General features: G+C 38.3%; 1 protein-coding gene across 1 annotated transcript in view; it reads left to right on the top strand.

Annotated features, from left to right (window-relative positions):
* The window catches only part of CSMD1 (CUB and Sushi multiple domains 1), an 880,549-nt gene that overhangs the window by 443,328 nt on the left and 409,866 nt on the right, over positions 1-27,355 (top strand). The window contains exon 7 of the mRNA XM_018562582.1: positions 26,068-26,155. Within this exon, the coding sequence (XP_018418084.1) occupies positions 26,068-26,155 (88 nt within the window). The remainder of the gene's footprint in view (positions 1-26,067; positions 26,156-27,355) is intronic.

Raw genomic sequence — 27,355 nt, 5'->3', positions numbered from 1 at the left:
AAGCAAAAAATATATATGGTTATTCACAAAAGGGTTAAGGGTTTGGAGAAGGCAGGAGAAATGAACAATCTAGGGCAACATAGCTGAACTGGAAAGTGAGCTGGATTGGAGAATTTTTCCAAATCGGCTATTTTGTCCTAGATTGTTCACTTCTCCTGCCTTCTCCAGACTCTTTGCCCTTTCATGAATAAGCCTTATTGTGTTTTTTATATTTTCCTTTCATGTGATTGAGTAATCTTTGCAAAGTAACCTTTTCACTATGCTAAGGGAAAACTCCCTTGCAAACTGTACAGCCTATTTACCTTAAGTAAATCAAGCCCATTGCCTTGGAACAAATAATTCAAGAGTTGTGATTTTGCTCTGACTTTACTACCTGCCAGCTTGTTTTTGCCTAGTGACTGAAAATACTGAGGCCTGGGTCAGCCAGACAGCTAGCATTTTCAAATATACATTTTCTCTTTGTGCTGGCTTCTTTTATAGTACAAATCTAAGACTGGTGTTTGATGTTGACCATATAGTCATATGTATATGATTTAACTTTTCCAAGTTTGCTGCAAAGCAGAATTAGATTTGTTCATGTGTACAATGAACTTGTACTTCTCTAGGCATAATCTCTTTTTATTGAAAAGTAAAATTTACCTAAACATAAAACATTAAACATGGCTCATATATGAATGATAAAATAATATTTTAATCTGTTTGATTTTACAGCATACAGCATTAGGTAGGCAATGAATCATGGAAGTATCCAGCAGAGAGGTTACTAAAGGTTGCATTTTTGATGAGTCTGACAGCAGATAATTCATAGAAATTGATTTCCAGAAGCTTTTTCTCTTATTAAGAGGTTTCCGCTTCCAGATAAATTAAGTGGCAATGATACTGCCGGAGCGACCACTTAAGATTATAGCTTTTATTTTGTTATTTGTTTTGCTAGATTTCATAGTTTTTACTAATGTTACTATACCAGCTCCTTGTGTACAGCAAAACAAAGTCACTTCTAGATGGTTCTTAGCAATGCATGCTAGGCACTTGAGTTTCTTGCTTGGCCATATCTCCATCAGATCATAAATGTCTGGAAAAATCAGACATATTTATTTTCAATTCCCCCTCACTGTTATTCTTATTCTTGATTTCATACATCTCTTAAATCCCCTCAGATGTATTTGCCAGTGTCACAGTGCTATTATCTAGTCAATTGTACTCTCTTTGGTCTTTAGAAGCCTACCATATTTTTCACTAGACTTTATCAAGGTGATCCAAATGTGTTAGAAGCTATTTCTTCCTATGTGACAAAATAAATGAAAAATGACTAGACAAATTGAATGTAAATAGGAATCTCACATAATGAAACAATGCCAGGTTCAATTATTTATCCAATTTTGTCTATAGTTGCCTGTGGCAGACATATGCAATTATAAGACAATGTCGCTGGAGTACGAAAGAGCATGGAAATGCTGCAGCATATATTTTGTATGGAAATAACTATAATTTACATTTGTACATTTTTATTCTCACTTTTCTTAATAAGGCTATACAGGGGTTTTCAGAATGAAAAAGCAAATTGTTTACGTGGCTGATACATTGCTAACTGCCAGCATGCAGATATACAGCAGTTATCCTAATTGTACATGCCTTCTGTGGTGCTCCAAATAGAGAGTGTGGTACCTGATAGCTTTAAAGATGAACTGATGTGATGTCAGAGCCCTCCATTCAATCAGTGAATGCCTAGTATTCATGAATAATAATACTAGGCATTTGCTGAATGGCTGCTGTGCTGACCGAGCAACTCCTTTTTGTTTTCACAGCAGGGGGGACGTAGCTCAGCACTTCAACAGTACAGGACTGAAAGATCACTGTAAAGCACTGTAGTAGCACTGGCCCTACCATGTAAGAAATGTTAGCTTACACTGCATCAAACTGGACCAAGATATGTATACATTAATATTTACTCCTGAAGTTCAGCTTTAAAGTGAACCTTTCTAATCACCAAGTATGTTAAAGCAGTGGTACCTTCTTAATCAGCTATGCGCTACTATTTTCCCCAAAACATGTAGGCCAAATACCATTGTTACTAATATGCAAACATTGTGAAACGTCAACAGACAAGCCCACATTTTCAATTTTAAACATTTCCATATTCACTGACATATGCAGAGAGCACTGATATATGATTGTCATAGCAGAGGTGTTTGTGATGTAATTGACAACAAGGTTACACTTCACATACTTGAGTAGTGTTTCTGTTCATGGATTAAGCACCACTAAGTTGTTTATAAGGTGAACGGTTCATATTTGGCAGCAGCTTCTGTAAGCTGTGTCAAATTAGAGGAGGGTTTAAGCTGTTAGGTAGTGTTTTGTGAACAAGTCTTATATTTGAATACTACTAGTCACAAATTTGACTCTTCTGACTCCAGTTTGCAGGAGAAAACCTGGCACAGGCTACTGATCTATACGTATTTTACATGCATTTTGATCATATATTTTAAGGAATATAATTTGCTTTAAATGGGTCTCTAGTCATGTTTTTCGAAGTTTTTGATTAAGGATAGGCTACAGTATAAGACCTTTTTATTGCTGTTTGTTTCCCAGCTGAGGAACTGTATTCATGCTTCCACACTGGTGATAGTGGTCACGGGGTCAAAAAAATGAGGGAAATCTCAATGTTGATAGTTATCATAGGAAAAATAAATGAGGGGCAATTTCCTAATACAGTAAGCACATTGATGTCAAATGCCTTGAGTGGGATTCCTCTGATTTTGGACAGCTTTCATCTGACTTCATATTATATGTCTAGGACAGGAAAACTCTGCATGAGAGATAAATCCCCCGTAAAAATATGACAGAGGATCTAAAAAACTTTTGGCTTGAACTCTGTATTTACACTAATAAAGATCAATGCATGTACTGTATGCCATAGGTCAAAATGCAAAAAAAAAATAGCAGTAGTAATAATAGTACTAGTACTAGCTGCTTAAATTATAATTATTCTCTTTAATTACTGAATAATGTGCCAAGCAGAATGAAACAAGATAGAATCTGACTGACTTTAGATATTCTAATTAACTTAGATAAATAGTTTGGGGATTACTGCTTTTGTGTAAATAGTCATTTGTTATCGTATCAGTATCCAATATTTTGTTCAATAGCATTTATGGTTTAGAAATATAGAGATGTCTGCATTTCTTTAGATTCACTGGTGTGGCATTCTGCCCATCTGACACATTGTTCTATTTACCAAGTTTGGAGCCATTCATTTTGTATGTAATCTTTAGCTTTTTTGCATTTATTATTTATGCATTGCGTTTTTATTAATGTTTAGTAAATTGTTTATACAAAATCTTTATTTTAAAATACCCATTTATTACAGGGTGCATCAATAACACTCATTTTGTAAAGCATGCTGGGCTTTCTAATAAGACAGCTCATCACTGCTGACATGCTTGCTGGCCACTTGTGTAAACTGACTAATTGAGAAAATATATTTGGGGCTACAAGGGCTAAGGGGCTGCATCTTTCTACTGAATCATTTTAATCAATTTTCACTACAACATCAGTAGGAAAAAAAAGCCTCAGTATATTATTTGAAGTTAAAAAAAATCAGTATGAAGAAGATTTTCTCCATATAGCAGCCAGGCTATATGCATAAAACTGTCTGCTGGCTTTACACTGGAAGTCAGACAGCTGGTAAGCTGTGCAATCACTTTCATGAGCTGTCAAAGGTACTTTCCCACCATCTGTCCCCTCTTCCATATATCCTGGGCTCCACTTTCCCTTCTGTGGGCCCACCAGGATAGGTGTAGACTGCTACATGGGAGGGAGACCAGCTAAGAACATTTTAACGTGTGTGCAAAAATTGCAAAAACACTATTGGCAGAGAAATAGTTAGGCAGAGCTTGCCACAAGATGGCTAGAACTGTAAATATAATTTATGTGTGTTACATATAATTTTGATTGTTATTAAAATAATTTTTTTGATTGTATTAACAATTAAAAACATGAAAACTAAAAATAATTTTATTAAAGAATGGTCATGTATCTCCAGAGAAACATGCGTATGAGGCATAGATCGTATCCTTTCATAAAGAATTCATGCTGTGAAGGTCCTCTGCTATGTTGATGGCAGCCTGCATGGACACTTGCATGATGTCAGTAAAAGGTAATTTACCACTTTACCCGAAAGTATGAAAAATGTATTTATAGGTTGTTCAGTTTTCTTCATGCCTTCCTTAGTTTTTGTACAAAGAAGCCTCAGACCACAGAAAGGACCGTTACATCGTTTCTTATGAATGAATCTACCAAACCATAAAAGCATTTGTTATTATCATTGTTATTAATATTATTAATTTCAAGAGAATGAAGATAAAATAGACTGGGGAGCATGAAGATCCAATTGGTTACTTTTTTGAAAATGTTTTAATAAACCGGTGGGGTGGGGACTTCTTTAAAATGTTTAATATTTATTACTTTTTAGTTAAAATATATTTTTGTGTTTAACATGAGAGTAATACTGTTGTTCTGTTTTCATTTTCAAATTGGTGGGGAAAAAAGAACCACAATCATTTCACTATCCAACAAACATCTTATTCTGGGTCAAATCTCAATTTATATGAATCAGCTCCGTCATCTGTAGTATAGTATTTAAACTGACAGCAGTGAGCTGCCATGTGTTTTTTTTTTTTATTTCAATGGTAACTAAATACCTATATAAATGACATTTACTGAGAAATACATACAAAAGTAAATATTTTTCTCTAAAATCAATGCATGCAATAAATTAAAAACTGGTATAATGGGTTGTTAAATTTTCAAACATACAAATGGCTTCCAATCTACAAACCCAAAGAATGTTTGCAAATGACAATTATAAGCTTCTATTACCCTGCAATCACAATAAAGTATTATATGTCAGGCAGTTAGGAAACAATTTACAAGCATCTTGTAGTGTTAGTAGCTATTTCACCTAAAGTAATGTTTTTGTGTAGGTGTAATGGACCTATAGACATATATTTGTTTGATAAAATAGGGGTGCTGCATTACTTATGATGGATATTTAGGCAGTGTAAAGCTGGCCATACACTGGTCTAATTCTGGTTGAGTCAACCAGTGTGTGGCCCTATCAGGACCCCTCCCCCCCTCCGCCCATTCACCAGAAGTTAATTTTGAAGGAGCAGGTTTGAAAGGCAATTTAAATCGTGTAGATTAAAATTATTAATTCAGCCCTCTGGAATGATCAAGAAAAAATTACAGCGTATGGCTAGCTTTATTCTATTCTTCACCAGTGTCAATGTAGTTTGTCAAAGAGAAAGAAGCTCACAAAATACAGTCACCAAAACACCACACAAAATGCAGCAAAAGGCAACACAAAAAGCACCATAGATTCTTCACCAGTGTCAGGCTGGTGTACCTTGGAAATAAGTGGGGGTGTCAGACAGTAGAAGTACCCTAAAGGCTCTGCAACAAAAACTGGTGGTGGTCAGATTTACATAGGTGTTGGGGAGCAGGTAGGCTTATTTTTTCTGACTATGGCAAAATAGGAATTCTTTGTGAGCACAGAAATTAGAGGAAGTGTTGGGTAAATACATTTTTTTATCACAAAAGTTTTCATTCAGATTTTTAAGAACAGGATATTTGATCCTACCCCCTAACCACTATTTCTGCAGCTATGCAGAGACTGCAGGATGTAAGATACTGTTCATGATATGATAGAAGGTACAGGAGCAACGTGTGCAGCATGCCTGCTTAGTACCTTGCATTTTAAAAATCATTGCTTTCAGCCACTTATTTTTTTAAGCCTAAATCTGCCATCACATCCTACTGCAACAGTGTGTATATATAATTGTCTGTATATTTTGCATGCTTAAATCTTTTCTTTGAGTTTTGTAGTTAAATAGATTGTTCATAATAACAGAAATGTATTTGGTCCTGGTGCCGAAGCTAGCCGAAGGATCGGCCGAAGCTACGGCCAGATCCTTCGGCAGCTTTGTGAATAGACCCCATAGTATTAAGACTTAAATCGTAAAAATATATATTAATACATTTCTGTTATTATGTTGAGCTAGAAAAATCTCATGATTGAATCATCATAACCATATACTTGTAGGTGTGAACACTTATACAGCAGATCACAACTTAGTTACATAGTTAGATTGAAAAAAGTCCATCGAGTTCAACCTATAGAGATGAGATAAAAAAGAAAAACCTAAAACAAAACGCTATGCCCCCAGTTACCTACTGTTGATCCCAATGTTGATCCAGAGGAAGGCAAAAAAAAAACCCTCTAAAGCATGGTTAAATTTTTTCCAACAGGGGAAAAAAAATCCTTCTTGACCCCATAAGGCAATTGGATATTCACTGGATCAACAATCTCTGGTGCTTAGTATACCTATAAGAAGTCAGTATCCAGTAATATTGTATGCAGTTAGGAATACATCCAGATTTTTTTAAACAGTTAACTAAATTAGCTAGAACTAGCTCCTGGGGGAGTCTATTCCACATTTTCACAGCTCTAACTGTGAAGAATCCTTTCTATATGCAAATGGTTAAACCTCTTTTCTTCCAGATGCAAAGAGGGCCCCCTTGTCCTTTGCAGTGACCTTAAAGTGAATAATTTGGAGCCAAGCTCACTTTACAGACCATTTATGTATTAATACAGGGTGATCATGTCCCCCTTTAATTGCCGCTTCTCCAGAGAGAACAAATTCAGGTCAGTTAATCTTTCCTCATAGCTGAGCTCCTCCATGCCTCTTATGAGTTTAGTTGCCCTTCTTTGCACTTTCTCCAGTTCCACAACATCCCTTTTTGTGAACTGGTGCCCAAAACTGAACTGCATATTCCAGATGAGGTCTTACTAATGTTTTGTACAGGGGCAGGATTATGTCTTTATCTCTGGAGTCTAGACCACTTTTAATACAAGTAAGTATGTTGCTTGCTTTAGAAACTGCAGCATGACATTGCATACTATTATTGAGTCTATGATCTAACAGTCACCCAGATCATTCTCCACCATTGACTCCCCCAAACATACTCCCCCTAGAGTGTATGACACATGCATGCTTTTAGTCCCCAAGTGCATAACTTTACATTTATCAACATTACACCTAATTTGCCAAATAGATGCCCAATCATACGGTGCATTCAGATCTGCTTGTACATTTTGGACATCCTGTAAGGACTGTATTCTACTACGTAACCTAATTTAACTTAAACTAATAATTTGGGTAACAGCTGTTACAGGGAAACTGTAATCTGGAACAGGGAAATGCCAAACAAAATGCAGTCTGTCATGAAAAAAACACATAATATAGACAGCCACAGCAAAAGCACCACAAAATACAAAATCTAGGACAGGAAATGCACCACACAAACCAAGGTCTGTCATAGGAGAATGCAACATAAAATACTTGAACAGACTATAAACAATGTAGTCTGTCAAAGAGAAAGAAGCTCACAAAACACTACACAAAATGCTGCAAAAGGCAACACAAAAAGCACCATAGACGATGCAGCAAGGAAAGATCCAAACAAAATAATCTGTCACAGGATAAACACCATAAAAACACAGTCTTTCACAGGGAAAGGAATGCAAAAGTCATTATTTTCACAGCACCACAGAAAGACAGTCTTTTGGGCAGGCTGTATCTTATTGGAACCCTAGATGGAGGCATTCAAAGAAAGAGTTGTGTGTATAAATTTCAGCTTTAGATACTGACCTCTGTAAATAGGATTTTACCAGCAGGGGGTAAAGAGAACAAAACATTTAAAAAGGGCTTAAAACTCCAGCTACTGGGTCAAAAAGATGGGTTCAACATATTAATAAACACTGTTTAATATTTAACTGTTAATTTTAATGAACTGGTATTTTTTTTAAACTCCAAATAAATAAATCAAATATGTGAACTTTTACAAAATATTAAAACAAAATGTTAGAACATTTTGGTAATAGGGACTTGCTTGTACACATAATTTTACATTTGTTAAAAGACTGGAATACACAAAAAAAAGCATTATGTGAGCTACTAATAAAATTCACAACGTATGTACGCAAAAATCTTACACCTGCAGAGAAATTCAGTGGTTGACATGTATGTAAGTTTACTGTACACCTTTAACTGTGTGTAATCTACCAGTGGAGAGGAATGAATACAACTAAATGACTGTTGATGATTGTTGGACATAAAAGGCAATACTCACAAAAGCATATTGCTTATGGTGTTTTTACTAACACATGTTATTTGATGTTATGACTATGTGCAGACAATGTGGATGTACCACAGGTAGGTTGTATTTACTATACATAAAATATTTATCATTTTTTGGTAGGTTGTAATTTGACTGCAAAAGTCTATTCACAAAGATTATCACATGGGTTAGTACCTCCTAAAATATTGGTTGCTGGTGTCTATTGAGAAGAACAGGAAAAATAGCAATTTGTGACATTTGGTTTGAAGTAGCATCTGTTTTGGCAGTAAACAAAAAAAATGTTTTATATTTATACACAAATGTTTTTAACACTTATTTTTTATAAACCAGTTTATGAAAAATATCCAATGTATGTACAGGTGCTATTTTACCCATATGCACTGCTTAGGTCAGTGGAGATTTGTAGTTCTTGTGTGAGGTAGTGCTAGACCTTGCTGGTGGGGTGTAAGTTTCTAGTGGCTCAACTTGTGGAGGTTCCTTGGGGTGGGTCTCTTTAAACATTTAGATTGTGGAGGTGGGTGATGAGCATCGTGCATGAATAAAAAGTTTTGAAAACTCCAGACATTAGCGAACAATGATTATTAGTGTATGACATAACTATAAAGTTATAAAGAGGGATTGTAACAGGGCTACATTGGGAAGGAACAGATTAAAACATATGTAAGTGAATTTGTCCACAAAAGAGGTACGATTGCAAAGAATTTCAACCTGATTTCAACCTGATGCAGGTCAGTGGAGGTCTGGCTACTACTGGCAAAGCAGGACTATCATGATTATATGCCTTCATTTTTCTTATGAAAGGTAATGATGATAGTGTTTGTTTTGCAGAAAATGTCTATAAAATGTATTGATTAAAGCTTCAGTTAAACAGTAACATCTATGCACAGTGACCACACACTGCTCTAAGTATGTGTGTGAAACAGGCATTTTCACAGTCTTTTAATCTGGCATCATTCTTAATAGCAACAGTGGCCCAGGAAACAATTGCCTCATGTTCCCATTGCTGCCTTCATCTGATTCAAATATTACTGCAGTTAACAGTTGCATCTATTATGAAAATGACATAATGCCTAGATAGTACTAGTAAGTAGACATCGACATCTGTGAATACTTCTTTGTTTTGTGACTTCCAATTATATAAATCACAAAAAGAAGTTACTGTACAACTGAGAGAAATATTGACAAAATGCCTAAAACAGCTTCCAAATCACACTCTGCTTTCAATAGAATATTGAAAATTGCTTGGTGATAATATTAAGGAGCGTTCTGTTCATTTCCGCACTATACTACTGACATGATCACACTGCGCAGATAAAATATTTAATTCCTTTCCCCTGTTTCCACCTAACCGCTCTAAGGAATATATTACAGATAAAGGTAATAGGTGATGTTATCATCACTATCTAAACCGTGGAAAAACATTTAAACCAATGTTGTATTTAACTAGTATAATTGGTGTTACAACAGCTGCATTATCCATTAATACATGTGATCCATAGTAAATATCTTATAAATGAATCATCTACTTGTTTCTAATGTAGATTCATTACATATATAATAAGTATTTATAAAAGTAGGTTTTCTTTTATTGTATAGTTTACAGTTTTCCCCAGGGCTGACTGGCAACTTTACAGTTTTCCCCAGGGGGCAAGTACAACCCAGAGGCCCATGGTGCAGCAACTTGGCCCCCTTCCGCTCTGCCTCTTTCCCCGCCTTCTCCCCACCCCTGTCTGCCACTTTTGCCTTCCATGTAATGGTAGTGTGAATGGTCGGGAGAAGCGAGGACTCCTAGTAAGTCCATGAAAGGGATGACTGGCTGGGGGATGGTGCACTCCTCCCACTGGGCTCCCTACATGGTTCTGGCCTTACTCCGCTCTATGTCTGGTACATAGGTACTCTCGTCCACTGTAGGCCGCCGCTGGCTGTCCATGCTTCTGGGCTGTGTGCTGTGGGAGGATAGTGGGAGGGACTGGATAGTGTCAAAGTCAGTGTTCTATAGTTTTTCTCGATCCTATAAATTTTCTCGACTGTGTCACTTCCAGTGCGGCCGACTCATCGGAATCAGCTGTTTTCATGACCCCCTTTCTTCATGACATGCACACCTGGATATGACGTGGCAGAGAAATGTATCGGTTGAGGAAAATTAAAGCACACTGGTAGTGGAGGGATGCCGCGTCAGTGCTGTGCGCGTGTACAACTGCTGCGACTCTGGTAGTTCTGCCAATAACTCCAAGCTGTAGAGGGACTAAAAATTTCAGCACATTATACAACAATGTAGAATAATACCACCAGCTATAGAGTACTATAATTCTCATAAATACACTGTACAGCATTGCAGAAAGGCATTGGCTATAGAGAACTACAATTCCAAGCAATACATTACACAACAATGCAGAATACCATCAGGTATAGCAGCTATATTGCTGGGTTTTGTAGTCCTCTATACAGCACAATGCAGAATACCACCAGCTATATAAGAATACAACAAATCTCAGCAATGCATTATACATACAGTGTATAATGTATTGCTGGGATTTGTGGTCCTCTATAGCTGATGGTACATTGCTCTGTATAATATACAGTACAGCACAATGTACCATCTTCTATAGAGGACTACTAATCCCACTATCCCAGCAATACATTATAGAGCACCATGTGGGGTGAAAGTTCTTGCTTACCTTAGCAGTCTTTTTTCCCATTTTATTTCCCCCACTAGGTTGCGCAGCTTATCAAAGTTGGCCCTTCTGAAGTTTAGGGTTCTAGTCCTTCCAGTACACTTCCCTTTTCTGTGTTCAATATTAAAAGTAATCACATTGTGATCACTATTACCCAATGACTCCCCAATTACAATATCCTCGATTAACTCTGCATTATTAGTGACAATTAGATCTAAGGTGAGGAGCGCGGTGTGTGTGGAGCCGTGAACAGGGCCAAGTAATCGAAAGCCGATTAATCGATGATTGAAAACGTTGACAACATTTTCAATCATTGATCATAATAGACTTGGTCGATTAGTTGTTGCAGCTCTACATTCACCCCCGATTTCTGGGTACAGTCCCCGGATTGAGGAGACCATCCCCTGAAAAATTATGTCCCCGGGAACATAAATTAAAACTTTTTTTAATACTCACCTGATCCCTGGATCCACCAACAAGCGCAGCCTCCCGTCTCCCACAATGTTGGAAGCTGTATGCAGCATGTGCTGGTTACTACTTAAACCGGCACGCTGTGTGCAGCTTCTGAGAAGATATGCTATTAGCATATCGAGGAAGCTGTCTGCGCATTTTGCATAGGTGGCTGGCTGAATAAGGCAGATGCAGCCCTCTAATCAGGCACTGTGGAGGGCCGCCCGCTGGGGCCTCTTGAGGAGCGAGCGGCCGCCTGGATGACAGAGCCGCATTTGATGTGGGTGGGCTGGCTGGCCAGGTGCATGTGGCAGACCTGACCTAATGGTCGTGGGCAGGGGCATCAGAGAGGCCCAGGGGGCAATTGCCACCCTGCCCCCCCGGCCCAGTCCGCCCCTATTTTCCCCCCGTCAACTTAAAAAGTTAGGATGCAAATTCATGGATTAAGGTCCATCCTAACGAAGGATTTTTTATTATAAAATTGGTGGGGTTTATCACATCACCCCAACTGTGTAAATACCTGAGTTAAACAACAAATACAAGTACTAGGAAAACCTTTGCTTCCACAAGCATAGATTATAGACGCACCTCAAGCAATTGTACAGTCATTGAGAAATACATTATGACATGCTCCATTCTCTGCTGTGTACCAGAAGATTTACCTAATTATAAATATGTAGATCTGACGCAGTTAGGATATACAGTATACAATGATTTGGCAAGAGGCTGCAGTCCCATTCAGAAACACTGTGAGGGTTATTCACAAAGCTAGCTGAAGGATCAGCCATAGCTCCGGCTGATCCTTCGGCTAGCTTTGGCTGCCTGAGCCCTGCGGTTCAGTAGAACTGAAGGGATGCTGTATGGGCTATTCAATATAGCCCGTACAGCTCCCGAAGCTGGCCGAGCAGCTCTTTCGAGCTGAAGACATATGCTTCAGCTCAACTGAGCCAAAGTGAAACCCGAAGCGGGCAGAGTGGCCGGCCGAAAGCCTTGCTACTTACAGCTGGGCAGAGCCAGCCATGATTTCACGGCTGGCTCCGGCCAGTTGCAATGACCGTTCATTATCCCCTGGTTACCAAGGCCGGTAACCAGGGAGCGCTGAACTATCATTACAATGAGAGCTCAGCGGAGCGGGCCGTAATATCAAGGCCGGTTCCGCTGAGCTCTCACGACAGTTCAGCCTTCCCTGGTTACCTAGCTGTCAGTAGCAATGCTTTTGGCAGAGCATGTTCAGCAGACCCGTAGCCAGCCGAAGCAAGCTGATGTACGGCTGATTTCAGCCGATATACGGCTGAAATCAGCTGTACAAGTCTGAAATGCATAGCTGAACAGTGTTTGGCTCACTTCGGGTTGGTTATTCACACAGCTGCCTTTGGCAGCTGTGTGAATAACCCTGTGTGGTGGGCTCAATTTATCTATCTGCCAAGTATCATGGGAAATGTGATCAATAGCGCGATTATGATGAAACTCTTTTTTTTTCTTGATTTATCTTTTTTTTAATCAGCAGTTCTCTAAATGCTTTTACTTGTAGTGTTTTACATGCATTTGTGTTTAACCTTATATCATATATCAAATTATACTTTATGTTAGATCTATTTTTTTACTTCACAAGAAAAAAAAAGGCTCAGACAAGTGACAGTGCATTTACAATCCATCAAAGTAAAATTAATCTTAGTTAATTCAACCCTTGGTTGTAACTAAATACTTTCTCTGATATAGAGGTAGCTCCTTGAAGTCTGACATTAATTACTTTTAAATCAGCATGAAGAAGTTGACAGTGATGTGTTTGAATGACCCCAGAAAGAAAGTAGCTTAGACCTTACAGTTACTTGCAAGACCATACATTTCCCAAAGAGATCATAAAAATACACTTATAGACACCAGCAATTGCAACTAGTAGAGATGCGGTCTAAAATAATTGTGTTTGCAATACTGATGTGTATAATATTATCATTATTATTATCATACAGGATTTATATAGCGCCAACAGTTTGTGCAGCGCTTTACAATATAGGGAAGACATTACAATCACAATACAAATAAAGACAAGATGGTAAGGGGGGCCCTGCCCCTGAGGGCTTACAATCTAAAAGGGAGGGGGAAGTGATACAGGAGGAGGGAGCTGTGTGGGTATGAATTGTTTGAGAACGGGATGGTTGAGCAGTTAGGTTGAGGTGGGATAGGCTTCCCTGAAGAGATGAGTCTTTAGGGAACGCCTAAAGGCAGTTAAGGTGGGCGACAGACGGACAGGTTTGGGTAAAGAATTCCAGAGGATGGGAGAGACAAAGGAGCTGTAAAGCAGGAGGTTTTGGGATGAGCGGAGCCGACGGTTAGGGTGATACTTTGAGACCAGGTTTGAGATATAGCCATGGCGAAGTTGTGGATGGCTTTGTAACTGATTGTTAATATTTTGAATTGTATTCTTTGGGCTAGTGGAAGCCAGTGTAGGAATTGACAGAGGGGGTTTGCAGACACTGAGCGGTTGATTGGGTGAATGAGTCTGACAGCTGCATACATGATAGACTGAATGGGGATAGCCTGTGTAGTGGAAGGCCAATGAGGAGGGAGTTGCAATAGTCAAGACGAGATATAACAAGGGAGTGGATGAGTAATTTTGCAATTTCTTTGGTGAGGAAGAGGTGTATTTTGGAGATGTTATGAAGGTGAAGGCAGCATGATTTGGATAGTGATTGGATATGGGGAAGAAAGGTGAGGTCCGAGTCAAGGATGGTAGGAGGGGGGGATAATTGTGTTAACAATCTCAAGGGACACGTTGGGGGATGGTGCACGGGCAGGAGGATATATCAGGAGCTCAGTTTTTGAAAGATTGAGTTTTAAGAAGTGTTGCGACATCCAGACTGATATGTCGGATAGTATATTAGTGACACGAGAGGACACAAAGGGGTGAGTTGTGGAGTCGAAAGATAAATTTGAGTGGCATCAGCATAAAGATGGTATTGGAAGCCATGTGAGGTTATTAACTGACCAAGGGAGGTGGTGTAGATAGCGAAGAGAAGGGGTCCAAGGACAGAGCCTTGGGGGACCCCTACAGAAAGAGGAAGATGAGGGGAGGAGTTAGAATTGTAGGTGACACTAAAGGAGCGCTTAGATAGGTATGAGGAGAACCATGAGAGAGCAGAGTCTTGTAGCCCAAGTGACTGGAGTTTTTTGAGGAGGAGCAGGTGGTCAACAGTATCAAAAGCAGCAGACAGGCCTAATAGCAAGAGTAGGGAATAGTGGCATTTGCTTTTAGCAGTGAGTAGGTCATTAGTGAGTTTTAGGAGGGTGGTTGCAGTGGAGTGTAGAGGGCAAAAGCCAGATTGTAAGGGGTCAAGAAGGTTGTGATCAGCGAGGTGGCGACTTAGGCGGCTGTAGATGAGGCATTCTAGGAGTTTGGAGGTGAATGGGAGTAAGGAGATTGGTCTGAGATTATTGAGGTCGGTAGGGTCCATTGAGGGTTTTTTGGGTATTGGGGTGACCAGGGCATGCTTCAGAGGGGAGGGAAAGATACCAGTAGAGAGTGAGAGATTGAAAATGTGAGTCTAGGATAGAGCAAGAGGGTGACCGAAGTTGCGGTGAGGGAACAGGGTCCAGGGGGGCAAGTGGTGACAGGGTCAAAAGAGGAGAGTAACAAGTGTGATGGAGGGTCTGGTACATGAATAGGTGAAGGTGACTGCACAGTGGTGATCTGATCCCGAATTGTATCTATTTTGTTTTTGAAGTGAATGGTAATGTCCTGGGCAGTGAGTGAGTTAGTGGGTGGTGGCGAAGGAGGACGAAGTAGAGAGTTAAAAGTAGAAAAGAGTTGGCGAGGTGTGGATGAGAGTTTGTTAAAGAGAGTGACAAAATGGGGTTGATTTACTAACCTTATAAACACACCACAAACATGTATACACCTCTGTAGTGTGTTCCCTCCCAGCATGATCTATGGGTGGAATCTAAACACCTTTGTAGTGTGTACACACCCAGCAGGCGTGTTGTGCAAAGCCCTGCATGAATTGCAAGGTGATGTTGTGTAAATTAGCTCTATGTTGTTTTGCTTGCGTTGATGAATGCAGGAATGTAAATGCATGAGCTAACCATTTTTGTCTAAACTGTGAAGCAGCATTATATATGCATCATGTGCATGATTTTTCCATATATGGCATTAGTGGAAATATGCTTTTAGAGACTTTTTGGTTGATAAATACATTCGTTTTGCTGTGTGAAAATCACACGCACCTGGTGCGTGCGTGTGTTTAGGTTAGTAAATCACCCCCAATAAGTCTGTTTGGCAGTACAGATGAAGGAATTGTATTTTAGGAGGGCCATTTTGTAGAGGGTGAAGTCTTGCAGAGACCTAGTTTTTCGTGAGTGAGTGCGGCTATGTCTCTTGAGATTTTTGGTTTCATTTGTTTGGCACGGTTGTAGCGGACGTGGTCTAAGTCTGCGAGTAGTGAGGGGAGCCGAGGTATCTAGAGAGGACAAAAGTGAGCTGTTGTAGACAGAAATAGCCTGGTCTGGGCAGGATAGGGGTGAGATTTTGTCATAGAGGTAGACAGTAGCAGAGTAGAGAAGAGAAGGGTCGAGGTGGTGAAGGTTTCTCCGGGTGACAGTGTGCCGTGTAGGGGGATTCAGGGTTGGGGACAGGGTCAGTGTGAAACTGATAATGTTGTGGTCTGGGGGGGGGGCTAGGGGTGTTGGAGAGGTTGCAAGGAGTGCATAGGTGAGAGAGTGAGTAGGAGTGTCTGACCACTGTGTTAGATCAAAAGAAGAGGTTAGGTTAAGAAATTGAGCAGAAGCTGGGGTGTTAATGTTAGTAGCAATGTTAACGTCACCAAGAATGATAGTGGGTATTTCTGAGGAGAGAAAGTAGGGTAGCCAGGCAGAGACGTGTATGTGTATATCATAGATAGATATATAGATAGATAGATAGATAGATAGATAGATAATTCATTTATGGATTACAAAACTGTTAGGTGCTCATTTATCCTTGTTTTGATCTATTTTGATACTTTAAATGTTTAGGTATTTTGTCATTTTTTTAACAGCTTTTCTTAATACTTAATAATTGTATTATACAAATATTATACAAATCCCGACCAGGTCACTATCTGCAAGGAGTTTGCATGTGCTCCCTGTACTTGTGTGGGTTTCTTCAGAGTACTCCGGTTTCCTCCCACACTCCAAAGACATGTTGGTAGGTTATTTGGCTCCTGTCTAAATTGGCCCTTGTATGTATGCATATGAGATAGGGACCTTAGATTGTAAGCTCCTGGAGGGCAGGGACTGATGTGAATGTGCACTGTGAAAAGCTCTGTGTAAAATATCGGCACTCTGTAAATACCAGTAATAACTAAATAAATAAATACCTTGACTTCTTTTAATGACTTTGACTTATCTACCTACAGTATGTCTTCACTTTATCTTGATTGTGTATTTGTTTCAAATCCACAATCAAAATCAGGAAAGACATTTGCTATGGCAGCTTTTGGTTTTTAGTTGTGCCCCAGCAGAGCATATCCCTCAACTTTGTTACAAGTGGTGTTGGCAGAACAACAAATCTATGTGGGCTTTGAGTTCTGGCCTGCCACTTTTTCTTGCTATAACCCACTGAAAACATTTTGTTGTACACTGGAGTCCTGGAGTCCTGACCTGCTCTCTACCTCACGCTCTTTCTCTCTCTCTCCCTCTCTTGCCCCCTCTGATGACCTGTTGTAAAAAATTGCTCTTAAACTGTCAGTTATTTAAAGTAGATGAATAGAATGGCCCAAACTGGCCTAGTTGGCCATGGGGGTACTCTCATTTGAGGGATGATTTACCCAAATTTAATTTTGACCAGTTTGCTCAACTCCATTTAGAATGTAGTCTCCAAAGTAATATATTAAACATAAATACATACATTAAAACTACACATATTTTAAAGAGTTTGTGATTATATTCCTATGTAATAATAGGGCTTAGGGCTTCCATGGTAATCACATTTGCAGCTATAAGTATTGCACTGTTACAGTTTCCTGTACATTCTAGTATAGCCTCAATGGTTCCCTAAGCTGTCCTCCTTTTGGGTCACAGGAGGACATCTACTAAAGTCATCCTGCGACCCAAAATTCAGCATATAGCAGGCTATTGCCCAATATATGCTGACAGTGCAGAGCCACATTGCAGCCGGGAAAAATCCAAACAATATTGCCAGGTTCCACCCCACTGCCTGATTGACAGCTGGCTGTGTCTCTCTAGAACCAGAGCTAGCTGTGCCCACCCCCTCCCCTGTTTGTCCCTCCAGTCAGCGCTGGAGGAATAGAGAGAGGGGAATCCCTGCAGGAAGCAATGACTGACAGTCACTGCTCTCTGCAGGGAGAAGATTGTAAACTGAGTGATCTGCGGTTCATAATCCCTCAGCTCTTGATAAATAGAGCCGACATGTGAAAGCTGCAGTGTCACACGTTGGCTCTAACTATGGGGATGAGTGCATTTCATTCTCCCCATAATTCTCCCTTAATCCATGTTTCATATGTCTGCTCTTATTCAATCTAAATATGCAACAGTAGCCTTGAATGGGATTGTGTTTAAAGGAAATAAAGGTTAAAACCAAGGATGAGAGCACTATGTTCAGATCTCTATGATAAACATACCAGTAGGAATGGATTTTTATTGGCATAAACATACAGATATAGTAAATCAAGGTCTACACATATTTTGATTTTGTACTTAAATATATTGTCATTATTTGGATAACAGTATTCTTTTAAAATCTCGTGGTTCTTTTCTAAAATAATATACAATTAAGGGATAATATTGGCAGGCGTGTGTTGCAAATAGCATCTAGAGGAGCTGGAGGTTTCACACCCCAGGTTATGGATACAAAAGAACAGATTGTTTCCACAGTGGGCTGTGCAAGGACCCAGTGGGGAGAGAAAAGGGGGCTTTTTAGAAACCAGTCCAGACCTCGTATATAAAAGTCTTAGAAAAACATTTATTCACTAAATTGTTGTATACATAGTCTAGAACCAAGGAATAAAGTACAAAATCATGTCATCAATAAAAATATATATCATTAATAAAAATACATATTGAATATGCAGGTTCACCGTTAGGTGACAGTACCGTGCGGTTACGAGATATACGGTAACTTATTTTCAGATGATGTAAACGCTCCTATAGGTCCCTACATGTTTCGCCCCCAGAAGGGGCTTCTTCAGGGGAAAGAAGGCAGATCTCCGGGAGAACTGTATTCATATAAGTCCTCGCCAGATGTATAATCAAAGCAACAAAAACTAGATGACATGAAGCAGCTGCAACGAAATCATATAGGAGGTTGATTCTGTCGAAGGTAAACCGCCACGAACAACAATAGATGGAGGGATCGCGTCGGAGAACAGCACGCTATACTCCTCAGGGATCACGGGCAGCCGGTGAGGTACACTTAGGGGTCATGAAGTTCTATTAAAGGGACATATATAAACCAGATCTATGAGGAAGTGAATAGAAAATATCAGTGGTAATCGAATATGCAGGATATGTGGGGAAATGAACAGAAAGATACACAACCCAAAGTGAAAGGGAAAGGATTTTCCTTTCACCTCATTAAAATCCTAATGATGAGAAGAAACATTCGTCGTGTTGATAGTGGGAAAATGTTTATTGATTTTTTTATTTTTTATAATTTTATCATTTTAAAGAAGTATAGTGAGTGGGAAACTAATCGTGAGAGAGGGAAACATATTAGCACCAGTGAGTGGGATAGTGGTAATGAAGAATATCCTTAATAACGAATATCCATCTGGAAAGTTCAATCATGTATTCCATGTTCAGATGTAAACAAATGTGGAATCACACGTATAAAGTGCTCGATTTGTCCCAAGTGCACCACATTCTTTATCCTTCCACACTGAAAGTTCTGTATACAAGGTCCATACACCAATTGCAATTATCACCCAGGTGCTCACCCCTCTTAGTGGGCCGCTCACCTTATAAGTAGACCTAAACAGGTCTAAAATTGCTTTAGAGGATCTCCAATGGATCTTACTCAAAGACCGTTTCTCCACAATCATTTCACAGAAAATTACGTCAGCATGTCATCACAACAATATCCAATAAAATATAAAAACAGCCCATAGCATAAAACCGTAAAATTAAAGAACTCTTTTATTTAAAAAACTACTCACATAAGGAAAGTTGACAAAACTTCAAGTAAGACTTCTCTGTGTCACCGTATTCTCTAGGTACAAAACAAGTCAAACAGGAGCTGTGCTGCCGACCATGCAATCTCCAATCCATGTCTGTGAGACTCCGCCCTTTTACGCTATGGGCTGTTTTGATATTTTATTGGATATGATCGTGAAGACATGCTGATGTCCTTTTCAACACTTTATACGTGTGATTCCACATTTGTGTACATCGGAACACGGAATACATGATTGAACTTTCCAGATGGACATTCATTATTAAGAATTGAAATTTACAAGAAAAAGCAACTGTGAACAAGTTGCTTGCATGTATTGTTTAGCACATATTTGTTATAGGGATTTGTTGAGTATTTTTTTCATTTTAACTGATTGATCTAGTTGAAGCGCAGCATATTTATTATTATATTTTGATACATTTACAGGGTAACACTTCTTATAGTGCTTGCAACTACACAGGGATTGGCACATGGTGCTGTTTGTCATTAATTAGCATGAACCCTCTAGTCCCACTACCAGTCTGAATGATTGTCGCTTAGATCAGACTTCAACAACTGAAGATGGTAATACAGCTATAAGATGCCATAACAATAAAAATATTTTGCATATTTCCCTGCTACCCAGAATACATATAAATATAAAAATAATACATGTGGCTATAGAAGACAGGATTTGTTGAGCCTTGTCTACAAGGCTATTTTTCTAAAACAACAAAAATAGCACAAATAATAGATTATGCTTTGCAATATTCAGTCTTGCAGATGCAAACTTAAGGCATTTTAATGGATCTGTCTTGACCTGGATACATGTAGCATTTCTGAAAGTGATAAGAGATGGTTGTACATTTTTGGATATTTCTTCATATCACATGTCTATAAATGCAATAATATTTTGTGAAAATGTTTCATTGAGTCACATGTGAGAAATGTGCAATGTGATATAAAACTATAATACTGTATAATTATGGAGTTAATTTACTAATTGCACATATGATTACTTCAAAAGGGACTTTACACTTCCCTATTAGCTTAGTGAAAGAGTTGAAGCTCTGCTGGCTTCCATCATCCAATCGTGCAAGACAAAATACTTTTTTTTCTAATTTTCCTTGCACATGGTTCGGTATTCTTTGCAATGTGAAATTTCACTAGACATGTAACCCCCTCAAAAATTTGTTTCATTTTGTTTTGGATCAATTCAGATTTTTACTTCTTTAATTTCTTGGATTTCGGATCTGAAATTTGATTCAGTTTATTATTTAGATTTCAGATCCGCATACATTTTTGTTTCGGAAATAATCCAAATTTTCATTTTGGATTTATTTGGATGGGGTTTTTTAATTATAAATGAACTTGATTATTTTTAGGAGTTTCTTTGGTAATTTTAGTTCTGACACCGTGTGCTCTCTTACTGCACTTATCGACTCTAAATCAGTTCACATGTACAGTATGCCCAGCCAAGCTTACAGTGCCTGTGATCACACTGTCATTAGACAATGTAGATCACAAACAAAATTAACAATCAAGGATTAGCCATAAGTTGAGGTGGCAAGGCACATTTTACATTTTGCTTGCCTGCTTGCCAGACCACAAACAGACACCTAAGGTATAGACATCAGAAATTTGGAACTTGGCACACAGTTTTTGCTAAGCTAAGGACATGTTGCTATGCATGTTGCTGCATTCTACAGCAAAAGCAAAATAATTTGACATTTACAATCCATTGTTTTTAATAACTTTTTTCCACCAATGCTTTCTATTGCATTGTGTTGGGTAAAAGTACTGCATGCTGAATGTGGGTGTGTTGACCTGCAGTTTGCCATCCAAGTCATTTGTTTCCATAAACAGACAAATGCATGCCAACATGTCTTAATCTATGTCAGGGTTGGGCAACACTGGCCCTCCAGGTGTTGAGAAATTATAAATCCTCATTGCAGGGCTGACAGTTAAAGGCGTGACTCTCAGAGACAGAGGCATGTTATTATTTGTAGTTAAAGCACAGCTGGAGGGCTGGATTTGCCCACCCCTGATCTATGTGTTCTGGTGGGAACTATACTTAAAGTTTCATTCTCAAAAAACATGAAAGCACAAGAGTCAAACAGGCAACAGAAACTAAAATAAGTTGTCCACACTAAAAATGTTTTTGGGTGATACCCTGTAATCTGGCAACAGCAAAGATACCAGTGAGTACATTTCCAGATGTCAGCATCCAGAGCGGCAGGTCATGACCACAGCACAGTGCAATGGAATATACAGTAAGTTGCAGTAACTGACAAACAGTGAAGAAGTCCCAAGAAGCACTACAAGTTATATCAACGAGATTAATGTGATGTCTCTGTAGTTTTTTTAACAGCTTGTTTTTGCCACCCTTTTACTAAGCTTGATGTCCCACTAAAAGCTCTTGTTTAGTCTGTCATCTCCCATCAGCAATCTATCCTTACTAGGGAACTTAGTTCTCAAGTGGATCCTATTCTTTGCACTTCATTTAGAGGTTTCTTGTCTCCTTCTTCCAACTGGTTAACTAACAACTGTTATTTTTGTTTTATACTCAATTTGGACAATGTGGTATCAGAATCACAATTTGCTCCCCTACAGCTCAACCTGGATTCAGGGTGAGACCAAGGCAATGGTTCTCCTGTCTCTGTTACCTTAGCCATATTCTGACTGTGCTGTCACCCTGATAGCCAATCCCTGCTGATTACACTGTGAGAGCAGCCCTGATAGTGTAAGCAATGGAGCTGACCCCACTATTGTTACCCAGGTGAAATGGATATGTAAATATATTCCAATGACGACAATAATATTCACATAAACACCCCTAGATCTGAGGATTCTTAGACAAAAGAAGTAGTTCCATCAGCAATATACATTTATTGGTAGGGTTACATATTTACAAATAACACACAAAACAATATTTACAAGACAATGTACAAGTGTGGTGGAGTTTTACCTCTCAGCTTCTCTCCTGTTCATACTGAATGCCCTTGTGTTCCAGTTAAAAAGAGAGCACATGGCTTGCTAACAATACCTTATATATCCTCCTTTCTGTACACTGCCTACCAAATGTACATTGGGCGTAACCTGATTGGAGGATTTAAATAAGGTTGCTGTTTACACCCCCATGTGAGATGTGATAAGCAAACAAAACAATAGCTAGGACTTCAAAGCAGACAGATTCACAGTAACACAATAAGTAACATAATTGAGGAACTGAGAGTCACATAACATGCAGATAGATGCAGTCAAATATATATATTATATTATCTAATTAATATATTACACAAGCAAAACTTTATATGGCAACACTATGTATTATGTTAAAGTGACAGCAGAGCTCTGCTGATTACACTGGAAGTGCCATTCAGTGTAACAGCCAAGTACTGCACTTCATTCATGTAATAATGGTGCACTTCTAAATTAGTGTTGTGCAATTAAATATTTTTACAAAAAAATACTTTTTTAGCACTTTATTAACCCTTAATCAACCCTAATTAGTTTTTATCAACTTTTTCATCACCTTAGCTATGGTTTGTTATGCTATTTATTTTTCATTGTACCATTTATATGGAAATATTTTACATTTACATCTGTAAGGTTTTTCTGCTGCACTTCTTTGTCCCACAAACATAGTTATTTTGTCTCTAGAACAGAAAAAATTGCAGAAGTTATGAGTCGCTTTAGTTTCCAGATGGAAAAACACATTTAGGTTACAAAAATGCTTATGAAAATCTAACTCTATTTTACATTGCTCCCATTGACTAAATCACAGACACCCTGGCTGTATTGCTCATATTATTCCTTCTTTTTTCCTATCATTACATTCTTGCACTCCATTACAATTTTTCATGCTTTAGCTTTCCTGCATACACTGCTTCCAACTAGTGGTAAAAGTCATACTTTACCTCTCAATTATTTCTCAGTAGGTGTATGTATGTTAATAATACTTATATTCTCCTGTCCTTTTTTAAATGCAAAACACATATTCTACCAACACAAAGTCCAACAAAGCCAGTTTCCATATATTATGTAGCAAAAAGTTTGTTTATGCTTTAACCACCACTATAATATATACTATAATTATGCATTTTAATTGTTCTTTCCCATTCCCTTTACTTCCTTAGCTATTTTTTTTTACTTTGTAAGGATACCAGTTTTATCTATACAATTTCATTTACTTTATTCAATGTTAGCTTGCCAGCCAACAATTCTTATTTTAACTGATCTGCATGTCTTAGTCCTGTTTCTCACCAGCTAATACCTTGGGGCATTTCAACATCTTTTTAATGTAGTGGGGTTTTTTTAACAACATATTTCAATTTCACAAGCAATCCTAGTGTGATGATAGTGAGGTCTGATGAATGTGCTGAGAGAATAGGGGAAATCATACTGAACCCCATGCCACCCTCATTTGTTCCCAAATTGTCAAGTTAATAATACAAACAATCAGATTTAAATCTCAAGTGTGTAGTAGGCAGCAATGTAAGGTGACACATTTGACAAACCACAAGCCAGACTAAAACATATTTTTCTTTGTGTCTGGTGAGCATGATAAAATATTTTTCACCACACATTCATAAATACTTTTCTATACCCATTCGAGTCTTTAATTTGGTGGAATTGGATCTGTTATACTCTCTCCAGTTACAAAAAAAAGTTGCTGCATTTGGAAGCATTTCTTGTCTTACTATTAAATCAACTAATAATACTAAGGGGGTTATTTACTAATCTGCTGAAGGCAGCCAAATTAATAACTGAGCTGAAATGAACTGAGCCAAAGTCTTTTTGGCCATTCACAGCAGCTCTGTATGGCTATTTTTAGCCGTACATCAGCTGCCTTCGGCTCACTTCACTTCCCTTCGGTTCAGCCGAACAGGCTTAGCACATTGGCTGAACTGAAGGGACAAATCCATTTGCCTTTAGCTGATGCAACATCTGAGCCGAACATTGGAGAGTGAATAACTAAATGCTGCCTTGCAGCATTCGGCTTGGTCATTCTGTTCACTACTTCAGAGGTAGTAAAATATGGAAAGAAAAAAAACAGTGTGGGGTCCTAAATCATGGTAAAAATGTTAGGGGGGACCCGCTGATGTAAAAAAAAAACCTTTAGGTCCGGTAGGAATTTTTAGGGAATCCCAAAGTTCAAAAAATGAAAAGAAAGTGGGTCCCCCTAAAATTCCCAACCAGACCGTTAATCCGAGATGTGGCCTGGAAGGGCAGGAAAGAGCAAGTTACTGAAGCTGAGCAATAATATGCACTTCAATAGCTTATTTAAAGTGGAAAGGTGATACTAGGGGTCTTTTGGACCCCCAGTATCACCTTAAAGAGGACCTGTCACTGCCAATATGCTATCACATGAAGGGCTTGTAAGTCCCCCTATGGGATAGCAATTAAAGTAAAATAAAAAAAGTTTTAAAAAATAATATAGAATAAAATACATGTAAAAATAATGTAAACATTTTTTAAAGTCCCCAGCCCCCAAGCGCATTCACGCAAACATGCGTAGGGTGCACCTACATATGGAAATGTTGATTGTGATACACATGTTGGGTATTGTTGTGCACACCTGAGTGAAAGCAATAATTCTAGGGCCAATATTTACACATACTGTATCTCTAGACTAATGACCTGTAGGGGCTTCTATAGCATTGTTTATTAACTTTTTAGGATACTGAATTTTGTCACCATTTCTCAGGAGCACTCAATTTTTAACCTGGGCATGCTGGGTATTTATTTATTTAACCTAACCTCATCTTTTATATTTTAGAAAACAATTGTATTTTATTGTGTTTTTGGGCACTAAAATTAACTTAAGTGCATTTTGCGCCAATATCATGCTACATAAAAATTTGCAACTACCACCATTTTATTATACAGGGTATTGGCTTTCAGAAAATATATGATGTTTTGGGGCTTGAAGTAATTTTCAGGCCTAAAATGTGGATTATATCATGTGTGCAAAAAATTAAGAAGAAAAAAAGGCCTTGGCAGCAAAAGGGTTAAAACCTTCTATTACTGTGCATAAAACCATGCACTAAAGTATACAGCAACTCAGACATGATTTGTTTGCTCAGGCACAAAAGTTAACAGAGGCAGAACAGAGAATCTCCTTCTTAGAGGATGAATTACTACAATTACTACAAACCATGACAGAACTCAGCACACTAATCTAAACATATTGATTAATCAAATGTGATTACTTTCAAGATGATGATAATGAATATGATGTTTACATGCACCTGCATATGTGTGAATCAATTATCCAGATCCTTGGTGTCTTGGCCTTAAATTCAATTTTCTGCACTATTCATAAAAATTAGGTTCATCGCAGACCATATAAATAGTTGGGAACAAAATCAGGAGCCAGGCACATTTCAGATTAATTGGTTTTGGTATATAAGTTTCCTTTACTAGCATTGTGAAGTGGTGGAGGGGGAGGCAACTGAAGTAATTTATACAAAGTGTATATTAGGTTAGGCAGTGCAAAGTTTAGCAACATTCATTACTGATCATTGTTATCAACAAGCATCTGTTAATGATGAATAAGAAAGTACTTGGACATGTGAAACTTTTTTTTTTTCACAGTAAGTCAAGGAGGTGTACAAACAGCTACAGATATGTGTCCAGATCCTGGAGTACCAGAAAATGGTAAAAGAAGTGGATTTGATTTCAGGTAATTATTTTTTCATTACATATTGACATACAACTATGAGTTCCGTGCAATGTATAAAAATTGCGTCCATACATTAAAGAAACGCTTCAGGAAAACTTTTTGTTATCCCTTACAGTGGGGCTACCCCCCCCGCCCCCCACTGCAAGGGTTAAATACTAATTTGTGTCTAGGGAAAAAATAACATATATATACTCACTCGAAGCTCCAAGCCGGCCAGCTGTCACATAGCTCCCTCCAGCTTGTCTCCTTCTCTGTTACAGCATAGGAATCTTCCTCAGTGTCCTCAGGCCTATACACTGTGTATAGACATTGATGATTTATGGGACCTTAGACCTCTGAAGAGGGAGAGAGGCATGGGAAGGACCGGTCTAAGAAGAAGCCGGCTGAGAGCATCGGGTGAGTATAACTTTTTTAACCTAGACACAAATGAGCACTTAACCCTTGCAGTGCAGGGGTAGCCCCACTGCAAGGGTTAATTACAAAATCCCTGGAGTTCTTTAAAGTGAGTTTTACAATTCCATTTTCAGAATTAGTTATGTGATACAAGACATGCCATATTTTCTCATTAGTGATCAAACATAAGTTATATTTGCCAAAGTAGTTCCTCTGCACTGAGATTAGTAAAGAAGAATGAATCAGGCTAATATTTGCCTAGACACCATGTAATTACAAAATCTATAAACTGTATTAAGAATGTTAACAAGATTTAAAGGGTGGTTTAGCATATTAAAGGCCCATATGAGGTGACTTACCAACAGAGCATGTACAGTATTTGACATCCAATTATTCATCCCTTTTTTAAACTTTGCTTTGATTTTATAACTAGATGACCAAACCTTAACAGTTACATACATATGTATTTCATTGCCCTTATGGTTTGCACTGCATTTCTGTCTAACTCACATTCTTGGATAAAAGTCCTTTGTGGTCATATTGTTTTATTCATAAATCTTTAACCTTGGGCATGTTCTCCTAAAAATTTATTTTACTTTGTTTCTAAGTCCCTTTTAGTAACAATAAGACTCACGCACATCATATCAACCTTTATCACTGCTTGTAAACTGTTTGTAAAAATTAAAATAATTACTTATACCGAGAGTTTGCAAGGGGTCTACATGATTTAACCTTTCTAAACTATCATTATTTATTAAACTATTTATTACATTTTACATTTTATTGCATATAATAACATTTCCAAGT

Source organism: Nanorana parkeri, unplaced genomic scaffold (assembly GCF_000935625.1).
Source record: "Nanorana parkeri isolate BGI_ZX_2015 unplaced genomic scaffold, ASM93562v1 scaffold586, whole genome shotgun sequence".
NCBI classification, from domain to species: domain Eukaryota; kingdom Metazoa; phylum Chordata; class Amphibia; order Anura; family Dicroglossidae; genus Nanorana; species Nanorana parkeri.
The sequence above is the reverse complement of the archived record's forward strand: the minus strand, read 5'-3'. Positions and strand labels throughout refer to the sequence as shown.